The sequence below is a fragment of the Sprattus sprattus genome (genome assembly GCF_963457725.1).
Source record: "Sprattus sprattus genome assembly, chromosome: 16".
Taxonomy (NCBI): Eukaryota; Metazoa; Chordata; class Actinopteri; order Clupeiformes; family Clupeidae; genus Sprattus; species Sprattus sprattus.
In genome coordinates, this window is record NC_137914.1 from 30409951 (window position 1) to 30435187 (window position 25237).

General features: G+C 41.1%; 1 protein-coding gene across 4 annotated transcripts in view; it reads right to left on the reverse strand.

The window, feature by feature from the left end:
* Positions 1–21756, reverse strand: part of LOC308377391 (V-type proton ATPase 116 kDa subunit a 2-like) — a 95984-nt gene extending 74228 nt beyond the window's left edge. For 3 of the 4 annotated variants that reach the window (XM_080854019.1, XM_080854017.1, XM_080854016.1), the window contains exons 1-4: positions 20909–21756; positions 20595–20673; positions 18800–18897; positions 11035–11172 (exon numbers count right to left, since the gene is read on the reverse strand). In XM_080854019.1, the coding sequence (XP_080710145.1) occupies positions 11035–11172; positions 18800–18897; positions 20595–20673; positions 20909–21022 (429 nt within the window). In that variant the 5' untranslated portion in view covers positions 21023–21756. The remainder of the gene's footprint in view (positions 1–11034; positions 11173–18799; positions 18898–20594; positions 20674–20908) is intronic. The other variant, XM_080854018.1, reaches the window with a different exon arrangement.
* Between the last annotated feature and the right edge of the window lie 3481 nt (positions 21757–25237).

Consider the following 25237-nt stretch of genomic DNA (forward strand, 5'->3'; position numbering starts at 1 on the left):
AATCATTTTCAGAGTTTGGTTTGTATTGTATTTGTGATGTATTTTGATTGATCAGATGGGGGACTGACCAATATTTGTGTTTTGATATATACTTTGTAAGTAGTGTAACTCATGTGAATCCTTCCCCTACAAAAATGCATCACAGTTGCGCCATGTTCATTCATTTTCAAATGGTCAGCTAGACTTTTCCTGTGTTTAGATTTTTAGCTCAAGAGCTCTTGCGATATTGCCTCCGAAAGACAGAATTTCAAGAAATTTGCTGTGCTGTAACGCCTCTTTTGATGTACAGTGGGGGAAATAAGTATTTGAACCCCTACCGATTTCGCAAGTTTGGCCACTTGCAAAGAAATGTGTGATCTAGAATTGTATTGGTAGGTGTATTTTAACAGTGAGAAACAGAATATCAACAAAAAAAATCAGAAAACTTTATAACATTTATGACTTTATTTGCATTTGATGCAAAAAATAAGTTTTTGAACCCCCAAGCAAACAGCAAGAATTCTGGCTCACAATGACCAGTTATGTGCCCAAGAAGCACACAGATTAGTCCTCATTAGGTCTAACAAGGTACACCTGATCTCAACTGGTGACGCTCATAAAAGAAACCTGTCCAAAGAATCATACTTCACACCTTCAACCTCACCACCATGGTCAAGACCAAAGAGTTGTCCAAGGACGTCAGAGATAAGATTGTAGACCTGCACAAGGCTGGAATCGGCTACAAAACCATTGGCAAGCAGCTTGGTGAGAAGCAGACAACTATTGGTATGATTATTCGTAAATGGAAGCAACACCAAACAAATGTCAATCAAATTGCCATTGCACACTTGAATGATTCTAAGGAGGATTGGGAGACAGAATGTGGTCAGATGATACCAAAATCAAGCTCTTTGGCATCAACTTGACTTGCCGTGTTTGACAGGGGGGGGGATGCTGAATATGACCCCCAGAGTACATCATACCCACCATCAAGCATGGAGGTGGAAACATTATGCTTTGGGGCTGTTTCTCTGCCAAGGGTACAGGCCGACTCCACCGCATCAAGGGGACTATGGATGAGGTCATGTTACGTGGAATATTGGGCTTGAACCTCATTCCCTCCCATTGAAAACGCAACCTTAAAGATTTGGAGAGGTTCTGCAAAGAGGAGTGGACCAAAATCACTCCTGAGATGTGTGTAAACCTGGTGACCAACTACAAGTAACGTCTGACGTCTGTGCTTGCCAACAAGGGTTATTCCACCAAGTACTAAGTCATTTTTGTCAGTCAGTTTTGCTAGGGGTTCAAATACTTATTTTTTGCATCAAATGCAAATAAAGTCATGAATGTTATAAAATGCATTTTTTCAGGATTTTTTTGTTGATATTCTGTTTCTCACTGTTAATATACACCTACCATTACAATTATAGATCACACATTTCTTTGCAAGTGACCAAACTTGTGAAATCGCCAGGGGTTCAAATACTTATTTTCCCCACTGTATATTATAAATATGATCTATTGCTATATATTATAAAGATATAATAGTGCAACATAGAGTAGTCTGATTCAATAAACTTAACTTTTCTTAACTTTAAATTAACTTCAAATGTTATGATGCCATATTACATTATATTATACAAAAAGGACAGTCTTGATGGGCAATATTAAAAATAACTGCATATATTATATTGACTTTATATGCAGTTAATATAACATATGAACAGGCAAAAGTGGGACTCCACGCAGCATCGCACTCTAAAGCCAGACCCAATTCAGCACAGACTTCCCAGAGAATATGAGAGCGCCTATGAAAAATCCAGCGTCTGCGATAAAAAAAAAAAACTGTCATCCTATTCAGCTTAATGGTGTTTTGAACCCTCACGTTGAATTCAAGACAGCAGCAGCAGATCCCGCCTTCCACCCCCTCAGCCAATCATTGAACAGAGGCTTCTCCAAGCTTGCCAGTTTAGAGAAGACTTATCTTAAAAAAAACAATACTTTGATAGTAGGCTTAGTTTTATTTAAGCAGTGTGTGTGTGAACCAATATATCCTATGTGTGATGGTAAGAATAATATTAGTGCCTTATACAACTAGACGTAACGCAAAGCGTTACAAAATATGACTGCCGAACTGTTCAGTAGTTTTTGGCACAGAATGAGTCATGGTTGTCAGTGTGTTTGTGTGTTTTTATGTGTTTTGTGTGTGTAAATAGGTTTGTGTCTCATTTTTATGTATTATAGGAATTATTTGTGATAGATTTTGATGATTTGGTTATGTAAAGTTTTGTGTATTACTTTTTTGTGGATTGTTTTGGTATATTTTTCTTTTGCAATGTAGTTCTTTAAAACAGGTCACATAAAGTTGTTAAGAAAAGTTGAATTGACCCAAACACATATGTCTACTGTGTGTGTATGTGTGCATACGAATGTCTACTGTGTATGTTTGTGTATCTGTTGCAGTTTTGACCATGCAATATGGTGCCGTTTTGAACATGTCAGCCAGAGATACCTGCAATTACACCACCTCATGTTTGCTTTTTCATTTTTAACTAGGTGGCGCTATACAAAAATGAGTGGTTATGGTTGGGTTGACATGGCCCCTTAAGACAAACATACAAAAAACATGTGGCCCTCCTAAGCCCTACAGTTCTCGGGATATTCGAAGAAAACTGTGTCAGGCCATCTACAGGCCAGTTTGCCAGTTGGTCACATAAAAAAAAAATATTGTATGGCCCCCCCATGGACAAAATTGCATGAAACTTGGCATGCATTCAAAGGGTCTCATAATGATCCACCACTTTCAATTTCAACAATATATGCATAAGTTATAAGTGACTGGAGTTGTGAAGAGTGCATAGTTTGAGGGTCTGCCACGCCCACACCCTTCAAACTTTGTATGATGATGGATGATATTAGAGCAAGGATTGCCTTCCAGCGTGACGTCAGAGATTGTAGCATTTTATGTTTTACCGAATCCTGGCTGACCCCATCTATCCCGGATCACTCAGTTACACCCGCTGAGCATTTCTCCATCACTCGCATGGATAGAACGGAAGAGTCCGGAAAGTCCAAGGGTGGAGGAGTTTGTATCATGACTAACAACAAGTGGTGTGATCCGAGGAACATTACCGTCCTCTCCTGGGGCTGTACTCCCCATCAGGAACATCTGTCCATTATGTGCCGTCCTATCTACCCCGTGAGTTCACCGCAATCACCACCACCACGGTTTACATCCCCCCACAAGCCAACACAGATACTGCCATAACCGAGCTGCAGGAGGTGATAAACAAACAACAACATCGTCATCCGGCAGCTGCTATCATTGTTCTCTGTGATTTTAACAAAGCCAAACTTTCCCGGGGCCTGCCTAAATTTAAACAGCATATCCACTTCCCAACGCGAGGAGTCAACACCTTGGATCACTGCTACAATCCGTTCAAGGACAGCTACAAGGCTATCTCCCTGCCTGCATTCGGAAAATCTGATCACCTTGCCATTTTCCTAGCCTTGTATCTGTACCCCACCACCTCACCACTGGGGTGCCCCAGGGGTCGGTAATGGGACCACTTCTCTTTGCCATCTACACCACCTCGCTGGGCCCTATCATCCGCTCGCATGGTTTTTCCTACCACTGTTATGCCGATGATACTCAACTGGTTCTGTCCTTCCCTCCTGAGGTCAACACTGTTTCGGCACGGATGTCAGACTGTCTTGCTGATATATCCACATGGATGAAAAACCACCACCTTCAGCTGAACCTGGCCAAAACAGAACTGATGGTCTTCCCAGCCAAACAGTTCATCCACCACAACATCAACATCAAGACTGACTCTTTATCTCTGGCTCCATCCAAAACAGCAAGAAACCTCGGGGTCATTATTGACGACCACCTAACCTTCACAGCCCACATCGCCTCTGTCGCGAGGTCATGCCGCTTTGCGCCTTACAACATCCGCAAAATCAGGCCGTACCTTACCCAGTATGCCACCCAGCTGCTGGTGCAAACCTTGCTGAGTTCCCGCCTCGACTACTGCAACGCCCTCCTAACGAGCCTGCCGGAATGCGCGGTAAAACCGCCCACCTACCTAAATGCTCTTGTAAGGGCAAATGTTACACCCAGGACGCTGCGCTCATCCAGTGAGCGTCGTCTGGCACTGCCCCCGGTGCAAGCAAGGCAATCCAGACTATTCTCAGTTGTAGTTCCACGTTCGTGGAACGACCTGCCTAGCACTACCAGAGCAGGAGCGTCCCTCTCTACCTTTAAGAAGCTCTTGAAGACCCAACTCTTCAGAGAGCACCTCCCCTCCTAACTGGCACCTTGGCTTAACCTGCACTTAATCAATTTGCCTACAAAGCGAACAGATCTACAGAGGATGCAGTAGCCCTGCTGCTTAACACTGCACTGGAGCACCTGGAGTTAAAGAACACTTACATCCGTATTCTCTTTATAGATTACAGTTCTGCATTCAATATGATCCTTCCAGGCAAACTCATCTCCAAACTTCAGGACTTAAACCTCAATGCTACACTGTGTAACTGGGTATTGGACTTCCTGACCAATCGCACACAGAGTGTACAACTGGGGAAGCATCACTCTTCAAATCTGACCATCAGCACTGGCGCCCCACAAGGTTGCGTGCTCAGCCCACTTTTATACACCCTCTACACCCATGACTGTGCTCCCTCCTGCCCATCCAACTACATCTTCAAATTTGCAGATGATGCAACAGTGCTTGGCCTCATCTCCAACAACAATGAGGCTGCCTACAGGCAAGAAGTGGGAAACCTGGCAGTCTGGTGTTCTGAGCACAACCTCAGTCTCAACATTAAGAAAACAAAAGAGATGATCATTGACTTCCGGAAGTCTTCCCAGCATAATCACCATCTCCCACTCTACATCAACGGTGAAGAGGTTGAGCGTGTCACCTCTCTAAAGTTTCTGGGTCTGACACTGACGGAGGAGTTGTCCTGGGTCAAAAATACAGCTTCCGTTTTGGGGAAGGCCCAGCAACGCCTCTTTTACCTCCGGAAGTTGAGGAAAGAACACCTTCCTCAGAGGCTGCTGTATAATTTCTACCGCTGCGCTATAGAGAGTGTGCTTACATACTGCATGAACGTATGGTCCTACAGCTGTACAAAGGCGGAGCAGGCAGCCATCCAGAGGCTGATTAAAACAGCGGGAAGGATCATTGGAGTAGAGCTGCCCGACATCTTGTCCATCTCCTCCTCCCGTTGCCTGCAGCGCTCTAAACGCATCCTCAAAAAAGGCACGCACCTCCAGGATGGCAAAGAGCTTCTATCCCTGTGCAATAAGGCTCCTCAACAGCTTACCGACCCCACCCCCCTTCATCTCCCCCCGGCCCAGCCCTCCCCGCCCCCCATGGACTGCACTCTAACACTTGATGCACCTTAATATGGAAATATGGAAATATATTGCTTTTATTATTTTATGTATGATATTTATGAATCTATTTATTAATTGGTATTTATTATTATTTAGCTGTGTAAGAAGTCTGGTTGCCTCTACTGTCTCGTTGTCTTTGTGGCAATGACAAATAAAGTACTTTGAACTTTGAACTTTGACGACGTCAGTGAGTTTGCAGAAGTGGTCGGGAACTACATCCACCTACTGGTAAATTACATTATACCATCAGTCAAAATAAAAGTTTTCCCAAACCAGAAGCCATGGGTAGATGGAACTGTAAGGGCAGCACTTTCAGGGAGTACTGCTGCCTATAATGTTGGGATTTCTACGGGGGACATGTTGGACTACAATGTGGCTGCTTATGGCCTAAGGAAGGCCGTAAAAGCTGCAAAGTGCCGATACAAGGACAGAGTGGAAGCCGACTTCACCGCAGGTGACCCCGCTAGTGTGTGGAAGGGCCTCCGAATTATGACAGACTTTAAGAACAAGGCCGGCTCGGTGTGTAGCTCTGACCCCTCCCTTGCTGATGAACTTAACACTTTCTTTGCACGGTTTGAGATGGAGAGCGAAGATCATAACTCAATGGCAGTCATGGCCGACATGATTGGCAATAACACCAAACCCCCCTTTATAGTAAGTGAGAGTGATGTGAGGAGGGTGTTCAAAGGGGTAAATGGGAAAAAGGCTGCCGGGCCTAAACAGATCCCTGAAAGGGTCCTTAAATCCTGTGCTGACCAACTAGCTCCAGTGTACACCATGATCTTCAATACATCCCTGGCCCAAGCTGTCGTCCCATCTTGCTTTAAAAAGTCAATCATTGTACCGGTGCCCAAAAATAGTAAACCATCATGTTTGAACGATTACCGTCCAGTGGACCTGACATCTGCAGTGATGAAATGTTTCGAAAGGTTGGTGAAAAATTACATCTGCACCTCCCTGCCAAACTCGTTCGACCCCCTCCAGTTTGCATACAAAGCAAACAGAAGCAGAGACGATGCCATCTCCAACCTGCTAAACACCACTCTTACCCATCTGGATGGTGGGGGGGGGGAACTATGTGAGGATGCTGTTCATTGATTACAGTTCAGCTTTCAATACCATAGTCCCCCTCCGCCTGATCGACAAGATGAGGTCGCTGGGGATCAACACCCATATGTGCAACTGGGTGCTCAGCTTCCTTACTGACCGCCCCCAGGTGGTGAAAGTGGAGGGTGGTGTTACCTCTGGGCCGCTGGCCCTCAACATAGGTTCCCCTCAGGGCTGTGTTCTGAGCCCGCTGCTGTACAACATCTACACTTATGACTGCACAGCCTCCGGATGTTCAACCTCCATCATTAAATTTGCAGACGACACTGTGGTGCTGGGTCTTATCTCTGATAACAACGAGCAGCCCTACCAGAACCAAGTGGCAGACCTGGCACTGTGCTGTCAGTCCAACAATTTGGCCTTTAATATAAAAAAGGCTAAGGAAATGGTGGTGGACTTCCGACGGAAGCAGGACAGCGGGTTCACCCCCCTCACCATCAACGGGGAGCCTGTGGAGAGGGTTCCTAGTTTTAAGTACCTGGCGGTGCATCTCACTGAAGACCTAACCTGGACCCTCCACACACAACATGTGATAAAGTCATCCAGGCAGCGGCTGTACTTCCTCCGGAGGCTGAGGAAATTCAAGTTGTGGAGAGCGTCCTCACAGGATGCATCTCCGAAGCTGTACCACTCAAGACCAGGCCAACCTACAGAGGGTGGTGCGCTCAGCTGAGCGCACTATCAGAGCGTCCCTACCCAACGTAAATGACATCTATAACAAGAGGGTGGTGTCGAGGGCAAAAAATATCAGGAGGGATGTCACACACCCCAATGCCAGCCTCTTCACCCTGTTGCCGTTGGGTAGACGCCAACGAAGCCTACTCAAGGACTGAGAGACTTAAGAAGTTTTTATCCACAGGCAGTGAGACACTTAAATTCAAATTTTTAATTCAACACCTTATTTTTTATTAGAGTTATTTTTAAATTTTATATTATTTACATTTTTAATTTTATCTTCATAAATTAATTCATTTTTGCACAGTGTGGAGCATATACCCTATTACATTTCTCTTCAATTTATTGTATGTGACAAACAAAAACACTTGAACTTGAACTTGCACTTGTAAAAGACTCTCATAACTCTTAATTCCCCATTGCTGAAGAGTAACCTGACCACCTTTGAAGGCATTACCATTAAATCTGTAGGAGGAGTTCAATCACATGGAAGGTGTGGAAACAAAGTGAAGTTTCCAATCACCAACAGGTGGCGCTATAGGTGATATCAGTCAGGCATATGTACGCGTTCAGGCCGGGTCCAGCGTCCACCCTAAGACATTTTCTCTGGATCAAACAATGTACGCAAGAGTTATAAGATGCGTTGTGTTTTGTGGCAAGCACTGGCAAGTTGGCAAAGTTTGAGGGTCTGCCACGCCCACACCTTCCGACTAATGAGAAAATCTTCTATAACTTTTAGTAGCCCATTGCTGAAGAGTAACCTGACCACATTTCAAGGCGTTACCATTAAATTGACGGGGGACTTCGATCAGATGCGAGGGAGGTGTGCAAACGCCGTCAAAACGCATCTTCCACTAAAAATGGCCGACTTCCTGTGGACCTGCCACCATGGCGTCAAGAGACATTTTGGTGCGTACAAGCATGATGAAGACGTGTACCGAATTCCATCAAGCTACGCCAAAATAACCTCAATGCGCAGGTTTTTTTGCAATGTTCTAGGGGGCGCTACAGAGCCATTTTGCTCCATCCATGGACAAAAACTCTACCAAAGATGGACAGTTACAGGTTGATGTCCCTGGCAAATTTTGAAATTTTTCGAGCACTTTGACATACATGCGATTGAGTTATAAGAGACTTTTTGTTTTGTGGCAAACACTAACAAGTTGGCAAAGTTTGAGCGTCTGCCACGTCCACACCTTCCGACTAATGAGAAAATCTTATATAACTTTTAGTCGCCCATGGCTGAAGAGTGACCTGACCACATTTCAAGGCGTTACCATTAAATATGTCGGAGGACTTCGATCAGATGCGAGGTGTTCAAACGCCGTCAAAACGCATCTTCCACTCAAAATGGCCAACTTCCTGTGGACCTGCCACCATGGCGTCAAGAGACTTTTTGGTGCGTCCAAGCATGATGAAGATGTGTACCGAATTCTGTTAAGCTACGCCAAAATAACCCCAATGCGCAGGTTTTTTTGCAATGTTCTAGGGGGCGCTACAGAGCCATTTTGCTCCATCCATGGACAAAAACTCTACCGAAGATGGACGGTTACAGGCTTGATGTCCCTGGCAAATTTGATAATTTTTCAAGCACTTTCACATACATGTGATTAAAACACCTAATTTTTGCTTTTTAATTTTTAACTAGGTGGCGCTATACATGTAATGACTGGTTATGGTATGGGTTGACATGGCCTCTTAACACAAACATACAAGAACAATTTGGCCCTCCTAGGCCCTACGGTTCTCGGGATATTCGAAGAAAACTGTGTTGCACCACCTACAGGCCAGTTGGTGTATAACTATATAAATCAATGTATTGCATGCCCCCCGTGAACAGAATTCCACGAAACTTAACGTGCAATAAGAAGGTGTCATAATGATCCCACACCTTCGATTTCGTGCAGTTCTGACCTTGTCAACTAACAATTAACATTTATTTACAACACTCCATTTTTGCTTTTTCATTTGTAACTAGGTGGCTCTATACATGAAATAAGTGGTAGTGGAATGGTTGACGTGGCCTCTTAAGACTAACATACAAAACAAATGTGGTCCTCCTAGGCCCTACGGTTTTCAACTTATTCACAGGAAACTGAATCGCCCCACCCTCTTAAAAAGGGGTCAAGTTTGACGGGGGTGCAACGGATCAAAACGAAAATCAATGGTTCCACGCTAATCTATGGGGCTACATGCCCACCAAATTTCGTGCACCCGTGTTTCAGTGTCCCGGGAATTGTGACAGAAAATCGGCAAACTGAAAAAGAAGAAAAAAAAAAAGAAAAAACCTCAGCTTAAACCTTTCGCGCGGCGGTCATAATAACTGACTTATGAGAGCTATCCAAAGACTGGTGGGTGCCGATTTAGCAGTCAACCTCCCTTACTCTGTACGTTTAGATGCTTTACAGGTAGCTGTAAGCCATTAGATACCTGGGAAACATTTATTATCTATAAATAACAGCTCACTTTTATCTTTTTAACCAGATTTGTAAACAGGTCGCGATCAACATTTTGCAGTACAAAAGGCTACCTTGGTTCAAAATCGAATTACGGTAGAGGCATGCTAGCATTGCACTAAATAATTAGACAGCTAACATTACTAAGTGGTGTTTACATAAAGTCACTTATTGTATATGGTATAAATATTATTCTAAAACACCTTCACTAGTTGTTTTAAGCAGATTTGTAAGCAATTCATCACGTATGTAATGCGTGTCAGCGAATATGTTCTGAATAGAATGTTTCAAGTAGGCTACAGCCGAACCCTCGTTCTGTTTTGATCAATAGTAATCGAGTTGATAAGTCTGATCTGTGAGGTGCGCGAATGGACAGAGTGGTCAGCTGCCAATCACTTAATTACTCAACCTGCGTATGCATCCTGACTTCATCAGTCGGCGGTTTCAATATTCATGGCTTTCAATGTATTAAAATATCTGCTATGTTGAGAACACAGGTGTAGACTATTACTTGATTTGTCTACCAGTAGAACGCGGGGCCTCGGGAGAGGCAGAAAAAGCATTGTTTTATCAATGAAAGCTCAACTCGTTTGTGTTGCATCTCGAATATAATAATATTAATATTAGTATTGATAAACCGGTGAGGTTGTAAACTGTCGTTCCACTGCGAGGGCCAGCCAGACCTGCACGAATACACCTGTACAAATGCACATTACATTTCCACTCAAAATGCTGTCAAAAGTTTGATTATCGATTTCCAACGCAGCCTCCATTGGTGCAAATAATGGTATGTAGGTTTGTATAATAACCATGAATAGTAATTATAAAAGATACACTTGACTTTCATAATTCGTTTGTTCCATTTCTGACCACTGGTTAGTTCTAGATTCTATTGATATAGATTTCAGTAGTTTGCATATGAGGTAAACCTTGATAATCTTTGAACCATACATGATAGCACCATGGATGGGGCTTGGACTATTGACAATATATTAGCCTATCTATTTTTGATTTAAAGTGGAAGCAAAATGATAACCTCAAGCATAGCCTCCATTGTTTATGAAATGTAAAAAAAAAAAAAGACATTGATGTCGGCTAATACGGTGATAGGTAACGCAGACTGTGCCGCGTAGCACCGAAGAGCCCCTGTTGCCATTGTGCTTGCACTAAGGGGGTTCAGACAATTGTATTGTTATGGTGCTATATAAATAAAATTGAATTGAATTGAATTGAATTGAATGAGAAGCCACTCCTTTAACACCTGAGCTTCTGCGGTCTGGGAGGACTGTTCAGGAAGAGCAATTATGACAGTAGACGTTGAGCTGAAAAGTTTGCTGGGGCTATCGGTAACACTGAGGAGCAACGGCTACAAACCATGACGGATACATTGATAAACCATTGGGAACAAACCTCTGTGTTCCTCTGTGCAAAATTCATTGTGATGTGTAGCATGTGGGTGTACTCCGTCAGTTCCAGAAGATTCTTCTGTAGTTTTTCTTTATTCCTGGCCACTTCACTCAACTCAGACTCAAGTCTCTGCAATTGCTCCTAAAATCCCAGGCAAAATGAGAAGTTAATCAGCTTATAGAACACAACATTAACATCAAGTGTTCTTATATGAGGTAAAGATATCCTGATATAATTACATACAGCTGGATATTACATACATTACTTATCACTTTTGTTACCCCACTGCTGAGCCATCTACCCACACTTGGTGGCATCTAATTAACATCCAACACTAGCATCAAAAACCTTGCTGTAATTATCAACCAAGACATTCTTCTTGACTCGCACATAAAACAGATTTCAAAGACATAGTTTTTTTCCATCCATGCAAAATTGCTAAAATTAAAAAAGTCCTATCCCTTCAAGATGCAAAAACGCTTTCATTACGTAGAGACTAGATTGCTGCAATGTTCTCTTCTCCGGATGTAGGAACAACCCAATAAAGAGCCTCCAGCTTATACAGAAACCTGCTGCTCACACACTCACTGCAACTAAAAAGTATGAACATATCTAACCTGTACTTGCTTCTGCATTGGCTCCTTGTCAAAAGTAGAATTGATTTCAAAGTACCCCTTCTAACATACAAAGCCCTAAACAGCTTGGCTCCAAATTACCTCAAGGAATTAGTTGTCCCCTATTGCCCGCTTAGATCACTTAATTCCCAGAGTACAGGTCTCCTTGGAATTCCAAGAATATAAAAAAAGGAGGCAGTGCCTTCAGCTATCAAGCCACTCCCCTCTGAAATAATCTTCTTACCTCTGTCCGAGATGCAAACACTCTTTCCATATTCAAATAGAGACATTCCTCTTAAGTGCATCCCATAGTCATGAATAATTGGGTGAAACAGCGCAACTTTCCTCATTTCTTCTTGCTGGCCATGTCGTAGTGTTTAGCAGGAGTGGGCTACAGACATCGCAAGTTGTCACTATTGCCCCCTTTGCTATCCTAACTAAAGTCTGCATGCAGCATGTCAGCCAACCATATCTAAACATAACTCCTCAAAATTAAGCAAATAAGATTCCCATCCACCTGACCAGGCAGCCTCTCGCTCTCCCTCTATATCCTGTTGCTAATGCTTATATTGATACTGATAAAGTTGCCATATTACCTCAATGTATCTCCTTATCTTTTTATTAAATTGATGTCTACTTACACATTTTTGTCAGTCTAATAGCTTGACCTTTCCTCGCAAATGCTGATGGATGTGGAAACATTGTTCCTCATTACCATATCCATCAAGTACATCTACACATATTGGCAGCTGAGCTGTAGTCTCTGCACTCAATCTACTTGTAGAAAACCTTGGCCCACACGTACCAATACCAAATACCCCATACTCTATGCTAGCATTTTCGTGCAACGTAAATAATTGCCACCAACGGCATGTTTTTCTGTTCTCTACTTACCCTTGTAATAGTAACCCTATGAGCACACTAAATACCGACTGCTCTGTATGTATCATACATATGATGTTTATATGTATTATGTTTACATATGTATACATTTACCACATGTATGCTGTGCAAATTTCCCTCTTGTACTAGCGCTGCTTAAGGTTACTACCTGATTAACTAGCAAGTCATCATGCTACATGTATGATTTCTTTGGCCATGTTGCTGATTGTTTCCCCTGCCCTTCAGTCCCTCCCCTTCAGCCACGTCAGCCCCCCCCCCCCTTATTTTTCTCGATCTCTACCAGGCCAGCCTCAAGCAGATGGGCCTCCCCTATGCCACGGTTCTGCTTAAGGTTTATTCCTGATAGACACAGCTTTTTCTGCCCGTCAACATTGTGCTTGCTCCACGGGGGTCAGGCGCTGGGCTCTGTAAAGTGTGTGTGTGTTCTACAGGGGTCCAGGCACTGGGCAGTTGGCTTGGGTTTTACATATTGATTACAAGAAAAGAATAATGAATAAACATTGTACAATGTGATTTTCTATAAATAATGTTGAAGCAGAGAGGCGTATCATTACATCCATGTGATAATGTAAATGAGTGGAAATGAGCCCTAGTGACTATGTTATGGCAGAGATAGTGACACACACACACTCTGAATTCGATCTCTGCATTTTACCCATCCAGGGTAGTGATACACACAGTGACACACTAACCCGGAGCAGTGAGCTGCTTTTGAGCGCCTGGGGAGCAGTGATGGGGGTTAGGTGCCTTGCTCAAGGGCACCTCAGCCCTGGATGTGGGCATGGGACTGCTGTGCTCAACCACTTCCCCCGCCCACATTTTTCCTACTGGTCGGGGATCGAACCGGCCACAGGCTGCCCCCGTAGGCCACGGCTGCCCCCCTTTTTTCTTTTTTTTTTTTAATAAGAATACAAATTTATGTTCCAAAGAGCATCTAGGGCTCTGTCATGAGCGAAAAGTTCCGGGCTAGCCAGAAGTTCCGGGTGACGCAACAGAGACCGATCAGCTGTTTCTCCGGCTAGCGAGAAGTTCCGGATGACGCAACAGACGTGATAAAGAATTTTAATATGACACCGAACATGACTAGGGAATTACGGCGATAAATACGATCAAATAACTTAATATCACCGATTCTGTTCATTTAAAGCTCGCTTTGGACGTCTCAAACTTAATTTGGATCGCGGACTTCACTGTTAAAGACTAGTTTGGCAGTGAACACAAAGCTATCGCAGTTGTTCTTAAACTTTATGTATTAGGTAATTGGTTAGCTTAGACTACAGTATCTTGACCACCAGCGGTAAATACACGAAAACGTAAATAACTTGAATGACTGATAAAGGATATTACACAAACACACGTAATCGATGTTTTTTTGTTTGAGAATAACGTAATTGGTTAGCTTATTTTACGCGAGCTAATTGACCTAGCTGGCTATACAGTGTTTGGTTAGCTCAGGCTAGCTATATGGTGTTTTGGTTAGCTCAAGCTAGCAATCTCACAGACGCACAATTGATGTTTTGGGGAAAATAAGGTAATTGGTTATCTTAAATGAATGCATGCTGTTCACTTGGTCATTGTCATTAACACATTTTATTAACCCGTTGTGTTGCTCAGACGACTAATTAGACATGGTCAATTATGTTAGCTAGGAGTATGGTGTTACTAGTTAATGAACTCCGATGAAGAGGGATGCAGTGCAGGAGTTTGTGTCTCACGGTCCTCATACCATGTGTCAGAGGAAGGAGCCCACCACTTTATTTTCATGAATCCTGGACTTTGGAAAACTCATGTCGAAGTGTCAACTTTAACAGCAACCCACACGACCTCCGGTCAAGGTAAGTTGATTTACTTGCTTTGCAATTACAGATACAATTTGCATTTAACACGGTTCATTGACGTAAACGGTGGATTTAATTGTGTGCTAACTTCTGTCCACATTTTTACCAATCCATCAGGTAGGCTTACTTATGGAACAGATGCACATTTTGCAAAGTGACAAAGACGGGGTCATGGTCAACATCGGAATTTGCCAAGCCACATTCCGAGATTTAAACGGTCAACTGAGTTCATCTGGATGACCGATGATGTAAGTAAAACTTCTTCAACAACCGAATGAAGTCTTTAGAAATGTAATAATGTAACACAGTATCATCGTAACTGCCAATTGAGCGTACAAATTGGTCTTGCACCACGAGGATGCATTTTTCAACTGGCAATTCAACTTTGCATTATTTTGATTCAAACGTAAAGGTCAATACTTGTTTTGACAGTGGTTCTGAGCAACCTAAAACTTGAAACTAGAATTGCTATAATTATGAGGCTGTTTGATCACCACTGACAAGTACAAAAATGCTTTGTCCAAACTCTCCAAAACAAATGGCAATTGTAGTAATGTTTACATTCTTTAATTAATTTGATATGTTTTTAAGTTAGGGAATAGTGTTAAGAAGAAATGTAACAATTTATTTGAGTAGTTCAAGGGGTTTTAGTCACACACACTGCAACGGTTTAAGATGAGTGAGAAGGGGAGGGTCGTTAGACTTAGGGTATAAGCCTTCTGATTGGTTGGAGTTAGAGTACAGGAGGTCAGTTTATTGGGTGAGGAGTTCGACCACTCCTGAGGAAGATGGGAGTGTCTGTTTATGTTTTTAAATATGAGCCCGCGAACGCAGCTCTGCAGAATTGCTGCCGGTGGTTTTTCTCTAATTGTGGCTTAAAGATCTGCAATTAAATCGCACTGAAACCAGCATTTGTAATCCATCTTCTTATTGTGAATTAGTTTATAATACTCAGAATCCTCCACAACACAATATCCTCAACAGGACAAGCATCTGCCCAGATGACTGTTTTAGGTTACCAACACTTGAAGTTAATGTACCAACAGAAATTGGGTATGGCCGATATCTTACCTCTAGAGGGGAATAAGGGAAACCAGAAATAGCAGAATTCACTGAGTCAAGACCTGTCTGCCTAGACTGAACAAGATGATTCACACGCATTTGATTTTTCAATGCCCTCCAAAATTGCATGCATAATGTTTATATTCATAATATTTTCACACTGTCTGACATGTTTCACCAATGTCCTTTTAGTATATGCATCCTCATTGAAGTGTGACTGCATTTCCTCCATAGCACAATACATTGTTTTTTCTCGGTTAATAGTTTGCATTTTACCACCACTGTACAATGCATCCACGTCTCCCTTTATTCTATTCAATATTACATCTACGACAGATTTATGGAGGTCTGCTGATCTAGCCATGGCAAGTAGCCGAATAACAACCAGTTTAGACCTGTATTTTGGATTTAGGGTGTAGTATAATGTTAACAATTTGTTTTCTGATGCAAAGGATCCTAGTGTTTTACAGATCTCTCTTTCATCCGTGTACAAAACAATCTGCCACTTAGCATTGCTGTGTCTAACCCTAGTCAAGACTTTACATTGCCCACCCCCCTCCTCACACTTTGCTTTACCTCCAATTCATTGTCTATGTTGTACGAGCTCCCTTTATGATGTTATCTAAGTACTAGCTTTGAGTCTTTGCTACAGTGCAATATTAAATATGTTTGTGGATAATACAATGGAAAACTTTACCCCATTGCTTAAGAGAGGTGGCCGTTCAACTGTATGGACATCTTGGGGGATGATTAGACACAAACGTTATTTAAGCCCAGCCCCACTAATTGGCATGGGTTGGTCAAAATAATAGAAACACTCGTCAGTACAAGGCAATATTTGTCTTTCATAGGTATATCTTATGTTTAGTACTTATTGTTAAGTTATGTTATAATATGTGTCGTACTTGTATGTTATGTTATGTCTTGTTATGATAGTGTGATACGGTGTCCTGTCCTAAGAATTTCAGTGCCCAGACCGACTCTGTTGTTCTGTGCATCTGACAATAAAAGACTTGACAATACAATTCAATTCAATAGCACTACACACTGCAGCCTCTTAAAAAGTTAAATGGTCTTTAGAGTATCATGTGAACCATCTTTTCCATTAAGTAGTAGTTTGGGGTGGCCATTATGTGTGCTAACTTCTGTACGCATGCTTCCAAATCCATCAGGTACTGCCGCAACAGATCCACAATGCTGAACCAACAAAGACGTGGTCATGTTCAGTATTGGAAGTTGTCCTACCATGTTTCGCGACTTTCTGGCAGGCCCAGATTTCAACTGGATGACCGATGATGTAAGTAAAACTCAAAAAATACATTTTTATTTTTACTTTTTTCCAATCATGTTGTCATCAGATTTCTTTTTCTTTCTTGTACATTGTAAATATGTGCATTGCAGCAATTGTTTCAGATCACAAACAACGTTTCAGTGTAAGTAGTTTCTATTTTCTCTCTAGTCTGACAACCTACCATTATCTGTTATTGTTTTGAAGAAGTTTGCACTGTTTTTTTTTGTCTTCACAGGACAAAGCAGTGTTCCATGCCCTTACCACAGACGCATACACGTTGTGGTGTCGTGACTGGACAGCACATAGTTGTGTCACTAACGTGCTGTATCAATGGCGTGGTGCTACTGCCCTGTCTAGTTGGTCTTGGCTCTCCTGACCGTGGCAACTTTGCTTTTTCATTAACGTTGTCTTGTCTTCTCTCACTAACACCCCACCCATAACATGTACCTTTCAACTAAACAGGTCTTGCTTTGAATAGTGTAAGTTAGCAGGTTTTTCAAAGCTTTGCAGTTTGTCTTGTATATTTCCACAGGTCTACAGAATTAAACACATTAAGTCTCAATTCATTTTGACTGACCACAGCATACAAGACCCTCAACCTGAAGACTGGCACCTATCTTCCTTTAATCACCAGATACTAAATGCCTGACATTGAAATGAAAAATAAATCCTGTACACTGGCATAGTTCTGCAACATTGTCTATTGAACTTTAGTTAAAATTCGTTCAGATATTGCTTATCATGCTTATTGCTTATCATGTGTTTACATGAACATCTGCATCCTATTATAATTACTGCACTTGGTTTGGGACTGTACTGTTAAGGTGCATTCATGGTTGTGCTATATGAACATTGCCTTTAAAAGCAAGCAACCAACCTGTAAATCAATGTGAAACTCAACCCAAGATGAACCGAAATTGTGAGTAAGAATGCTCTTTTTTTCGCAACAATTTGTGAAATAAAGAAACGTCAACATGCTTCAGTGTTCTGCTTCTTGTATAACAAACAAACACAATTTTCATCTTCAGGAACTCATTTCAATAACATGATGCATACGAGGATAGTGTTACGGACAGTTAGGTTTAACCCGATGTGAAATAAACAGGCAAGCCAAGACGGCAATACGTTTATGTAGGCTAGCTTGTCACCATTAAAAGCTTATTTGACACGGTGTAAAAGTTTGATTAGCACGCTGGCTGTGTGTTGGTCGTATAGATTCGTAAAAGTTCGGTTAACAACACGTCTCTTGTGTGTTTAGTTCTATGACTTCGTAAAAGTCTGGGCAATACGTATTGTCTGCCGAAATAGGCAATTAGGATAATGAAGATTATAATATAATAAAGAAATGTAATTGAAATTGAATGCAGTCGCTGTCGCGGTCTCTAGCTGTCCGCTTGTGTGTGCCTGCGTATGTCAACCGCGAGGTCATAGCAACCGTCATAGCAACGACCCAAAGACGATTTGATAAAGAGTTGATCGGAACGTCTGTAGCGTCATCCGGAACTTCACACTAACCCTAGTAATGTTCGGTGTGACATGAAGATTCTATATCATTCACGTGAAAAACAAAACAGCTGATAGGAACGTCTCTGTTGCGTCACCCGGAACTTCTGGCTAGGCCGGAACTTTCGCTCATGACAGCTCCCTTATGATAAACTTTTTCCATACTCATATTTCTAGAAATGTAAGATATGAAACACCTTAGTTGTGGCACCTTACGTTGATTACAAACTCTGACAACGTTTAGACCTTCAAACTTCACCACGCCTGCCACAAAACATCCAAAGAATTCTTTGGGTAGAGAATATTGAATATCATGGGTGGATGCTCTCTCAAGAAAATTCTAAAACATTTGGCATCACAAAAAAAAAACTAGGGATACCACTTCCACCTTGGGACAGACTAACGGTAAAGTTAAGATGGTTAGCAATATACAGACAACCACTTACCTTTTTTATGCAATTTAAAAGACAATTGTAATACACCATAAGTTGGCAAACACTAAACACATAATTTAAGATAAGGTTAAATGTATAAATGAATAAATGGTCTGAACTCACCATTATAGTCAAAGCCTGTTTAGGTAGGGGAGCGACTGGATTCACCTGCCCCTCAGGTAGCGGGATATCTGACTTCTTGATCTCCCTTAGTAGATATCCTGCAATGATGGTAGAATAGCGAGTCTGAATGTGAAGAATTTGTTTCCTTTCCAAAATATACCCCAAATAAAGCTAAAAAAAATTGATCTATGACCAACCAAATTTTTCTGAGCATATGGTTTCCATCTCGAGGTCTTGACGATTCAGCTTCTATACATTCATGGCCAAAATTTTGAGAATGACACAAATATACATTTTCACAAAGTTTGCTGCTTCAGTGTCTTTTTGTAAGATGTTCCTATGGAAGACTGAAATATAATTAAAAACATTTAATAAGTGTCAAATGCTTGTATTGACAGTTGCATGAATTTAATGCAAAGAGTCAATATTTGCAGTGTTGACCATTCTTTTTCCAAGACCTCTGCAATCCACCCTTGCATGCTTTCAATTAACTTCTGGGCCACTGATCACTGACTGATGGCAGCTCATTCTTGCATAATCAATGCTTGGAGTTTGTCAGAATTTGGGGGTCTTTGTTTGTCCACCCGCCTCTTGAGGATTGACCACAAGTTCTCAATGGGATTAAGGTCTGGGGAGTTTCCTGGCCAATGGACCCAAAATATCAATGTTTCGTTCCCCGAGCCACTTAGTTATCACTTTTGCCTTATGGCAAGGTGCTCCATCAGACTGGAAAAGGCATTGTTTATCACCAAACTGTTCCTGGATAGTTGGGAGAAGTTGCTCTCAGAGGATGTGTTGATACCATTCTTTATTCACGGCTGTGTTCTTAGGAAAAATTGTGATTGAGCCCACCCTAAGTGGCTAGGGGAACAAAACATTGATATTTTGGGTCTATTGGCCAGGAAACTCCCAAGACCTTAATCCCATTGAGAACTTGTGGTCAATCCTCAAGGCCAGAAGTTAATTGTGGCCCAGAAGTTAATTGAGAGCATGCCACTGCGGATTGCAGAGGTCTTGAAAAAGAAGGGTAAACAGGGCAAATATTGACTCTTTGCATTAACTTCATGTAATTGTCAATAAAAGTCTTTGACACTTAAAAAATGTTTGTAATTATACTTCAGTCTTCCATAGTAACATCTGACAAAAATATCTAAAGACTGAAGCAGCAAACGTTGTGAAAATGTATATTTGTGTCATTCGCAAAACTTTTGGCCACAACTGTACTGTTCGGAAGATCTGACCCTCTCACACAATATGCTACACAACTCCTTGTGTAGTGCTAGGTCATTTCTAGAATAGTATACTATTGCAACACTATTCTAGCAAGCATGCTTATTTGTGTGGTGAAACCGTTGCATATGATTCAGAATGCAGCAGCACGTTTTGTCTTTGATCTGACAAAAAGGACACATGTATATCTCCTCTGGTTATAACACTGTAATTGCTCCCTGTAGCTGCTAGAATTACATCTTCCTTGTTAGTGATCGAGAGTTCAATCATCCAATCCTCAAAACAGTTTAAAACAACAGTCAATACTAACAGGAGAATACACTGTTTAGCATTGGTAGAGAATTTTGGCGCTACCCACATAATCAGCTGTGCTGCTCATCCCACATATGCATGAAGCTGGACATCAAACAAATAGATGTGACTTTGGAACCACTGTTTACATTTGGGGGACTCCTGGGGGTTAAGCAGAACGGATCCACTTCAAACAGGAAGGAATGTTCCTCTGGGAAATAAGTGGCTTCTTGTGACTATCAATTTTATATCAGATTACCGTTCTCTCGCTTACCTAGAATCCGTTCCATCTCTTCACACCTTTTTATCTCGGTTACAAATTTACGATGAAAGGAGTTGACACTTGGATTAAGCTGGAAAGAGAGTAAACTTTTATTTAGACAGATACAAACATGAACTACAAATGGATTAAATTGTATCCGTGTATGCGTATATCCTCAATGAAATATACAAACGTTTAGGCTAGCCTTCACCAATTGACTCAATTTTAAGCAACCAAGGTACCTTAACAGACAGATCACTTATATTAATCTAAATCATTATTTTACGATATTTTTTCTAATTGTGAATACGTCTGTTAGCACTTACATCTCTGAATTCTGCAAGCCCCAATTCACCTAGTTCACTGATGCAGTCATATGCAGATCCCGATTGCAAAAACAACTGTGCCAAGCACATCTCCTCGCTCCGAAACAAGCCCATGTTGAGTTCTTACTTGTTAGATGTCAACTAAGCTGTGGCCGTTATCACGATTTAAAATGCTCATTAGCCGAGCTTTATTCACAAGCTACTGTTTTTCTAAACATGCACGTTAACTGCACTTAAGGGACGAGTGAAAATAACAGCGTGCCAACTTGATAGATTCCGGATGTTTCTCAAAATCAATGGCCACGCGTATCGCGTGACCCGTACTATGACTCTACCCAGTTCACTGGCTATACTTCCCGGTGAAAACTTCCCTTTTTTCTTACCTCGCTAGCTATGGCTAATGGTACTTTTCAATGGTGTCGGGAATACTCTTAGCGACTGGTTGTCAACCAATATAAGGGAACCTATTCAGAAAATACAAAAAACATTGATTTAAAAAAAAATTGGTGGTACGGTAACTTTTATCACCCGTTTTGGTACATTGACGTTGTCTGCTCAACTAGCAATCACTGTTAACTTAGGAGTTTAGCGTGAGTTGTGTGATGACGTGTAAAATACCCTGTTAAAGAATTAATGAAAGTTACACGTTTTTTTTTTTACCAACAAGCGATCAATGAAACACTTAACAAAACTATTGTTTCACGTTTAATGTCGATAGCTACTAGTCTATAACGTCACGTTGTATAGCTTGTTAGCGTTACGTTAACTTTACAAACAGCAACGAAATAAGTTACAGCACCGTCAACTAACGTTAGCTAAACTGTCAAAATTCACTCCATTAGTATACATCTGCTCCGTGGTGAAAAGCCAACCGCGTAGGCATATTTCCATAAATTGGCTGTTCTAAACCGCAAACATTACGCCAAATAACTCAACCAGAAATGTTCCGTGTAGCTGCGTTCAACCAGCGTTAAACTACTGAAGCCGTGAGAAATTAGCCAAAATACAGGAGGTCGCTTCCGGTATGCGCAGTGGTTACCATAGACATATAAAGATCTAAATATGTCTATGGTTACACAAGCCTTAGCAGACATCCGGTGTTTGGCAATGGCGGGTTAGATCATAGACATGTATAGGTAGACACCGCCTCCACTGCTTCTCGGTGAAACGCGTCGCCGCCATTTTGGGAAAGGAGCTCTCTGCCGTCAGAGGTCTGTCAGACGTGTCAAACTAGCGCAAGTTGCCAGGAGCTGCGGTTTATCTGGATAAAAATCACGATAACCTTTCACATTTCGCAACCAATTTCATGGAGTATTCAAGGGTTTATGCTCTACGTGAAGTGTGTGAAAAAGATTTGCCTCTACGTTACTTTGAATCTCGCTAGTTTAATCGCCAGTCATATGTGCATGGGTCTATAATAAACGCTCGTGCATTTTGAAAATACTGAGAAGATCTATAAACTATCGAAATAGTGCTTCTTTAGTTACTACGTATTGACCATCATTAAGAGAAAGAGCATACATCAAATAGTGAGAAACTGGCAGTCAGTGTGTTTTTCATAGTTTAGTAGTTCCTTTTCAAGTATGTGCATTAAGAAACCTTGAACAGTGCAATTGGCAATACACAGTTATTTCACAAATCAACATTAGGCTACAAAAAAAATCTATATATTTCTATAGCAGTAAAAATATACACATCTCAATATATACATAGCCTACACATCTCAATAGTTGAACTGTAATATAAATAACATAGCATATATATAATACAATATAATATAATGACTCAGTATAATGTGCAATGGAATAACATATGATATATATAATATGTGATACAATATATATTTTAAGTATAAGTATATATTCATATTATGTACATTTGTACAATTTGACATAATATACAATCATGCTCTTAACATTTTCAGATCTATGCAGTGCAATTGACACAATATATAATTGTGAAATAACTGTGTATTGCCAATTGCACTGTTCAAGGTTTCTTAATGCACATACTTGAAAAGGAATTAAACTATGAAAAACACACTGACTGCCAGTTTCTCACTATTTGATGTATGCTCTTTCTCTTAATGATGGTCAATACTAGTAACTAAAGAAGCACTATTTCGATAGTTTATAGATCTTCTCAGTATTTTCAAAATGCACGAGTTTTGAAAGAAAAGTGAGCGTTTATCATAGACCCATGCACATGTATGACTGGCGATTTGACTAGCGAGATTCAAAGTAACGTAGAGGCAAATCTTTTTCACACACTTCACGTAGAGCATAAACCTTTGAATACTCCATGAAATTGGTTGCGAAATGTAAAAGGTTATCGTGATTTTTATTCAGAAAAACCGCAGCTCCTGGCAACTTGCGCTTGTTTGACACGTCTGACAGACCTCTGACGGCAGAGAGCTCCTTTCCCAAAATGGCGGCGACGCGTTTCGCCGAGGCAACGGGCTGAAGCAGTGGAGGCGGTGTCTATCTATACATGTCTATGGGTTAGATTGTTAACCGCTGTGGATCCGTATAAATCGCGGGACTTTTATTTTGATATTTTGGCTAACTTTTAGCCGTTTTGGCTAACAGTTTTCATATCCGGTTTGAACGTTCTATTGCCGCTAGGTTAACGCTGCTAGTTGAACGTCCGCACTTGGCGGCCATCTTGCCACAGTCAGCTCGCTCACGTAACATTGTGTTGGTAGTGGTACATGTACTTTTTAAATAACGATAACTTGCTCAATTTTCAACCGATTTTTAAGCAGTTTGGTTTGTTATAAACGTCAGAAATGTAGTTATGACACTGCTAACTTATGAACAATTATAACCATCGTATGAAAATAACATTAAACAGAACAGATAGGTGCAATGAATACACACATGCACAATTATTTATGTAATTTATGTTAAATCATTATACTCAGCATACAGAATGGCAACATGAGATATATGTATACTTTTAAAATAGGAATATTTCTAATATAATACAATAATTTGAATTATTACATGTTTAGTTTAAACAAGTAATAATTCTGTAGTAGTAACTGCTACTAGATACAAATGCTGATGTTAAGTGTTTGCACAACAAATGCAATGGCACTTTAGTTCATATGGCAGTTCATTTAAAATAACAGTGTCAAGTTCTAGGAATTGACAAACTGCACTGAAAGTGTTTCTGGTTTCTCACTCTTACAGGGACATTTGGTACTGAATAAAGACTGGTTATGCTGCTCCCTGATGAAAGTAAAATGTTTCTGCTGTTACCTCAGAAATTGCCTGTTTTAATTATGATTGTGGCTCAGGATTTTGTGGCCAGTTTTTTCCTTTTTCATAATGAACAGGATAACATTAATGTGCACTGTTCACTACTTTTGAATTCATTGTCGGATTTTGCGTATACAAATGCGATTGATCTAATTAATCAGGGAAATCATGCGATTAATCGTGATTAAAAATTGTAATCGTTGCCCAGCCCTACTTATAATATAATAAACTGTATACTAACCTAGAAATATGCTAGATATACTGACTGAATTAAAACACTACAGAGGGATAAGACAAGACAGGTCAAGTTCAAGTTCAAGTATTTATTTGTCATATACACAGAAAAACAGAGTCAGACTGGGCATTGAAATTCTTGGGACAAGACACCGTACAACAACCTACCATAGCATAACATAAAATAACATAACATAACATATAAGTACTCTGAACATAAATTCCACATTTAATAAATATACAAAATAAATATAAATATACAATACCATCTGCTAAACATATAATACACATATAGTAACCTAAACTAACCTATACCTATACTAACCTAAAGACAAATCAAATGTGTATCAAACTCTATCACTGTCCATTTAAAAGCCTGATGGCCCTGGGAAAGAAACTGCTCTCCAATCTACGGGTGCGAGATCGAATACTTCGGTAACGCCTACCAGATGGCAAAGGGGAAAAAAGTTTATAGGATGGATGGTAGCAGTCTTTAAGGATCCTGCCAGCTTTCCTGATGCATCGTGTATGGAAGATGTCCTGCAGGGCTGGGAGCTCCCTGCCTATGATAAACTCTGCAGACCTGACCACACTGCGTAGGGCCTTACGGTCCTTGGCTGTGCAGCTCCCGTACCACACTGTGATGCAACCAGTCAGGATGCTCTCTATAGTACACCTATAAAAGTTAGTGAGGATGACTGATTCCATACCAAACTTCTTCAGTCTCCTGAGAAAGAAAAGGCGTTTCCGGGCCACTTTCACCACCTTGTTCGCGTGAACAGACCAGGTGAGATCATCGCTGATGTTCACCCCAAGGAACCTGAAGCAACTG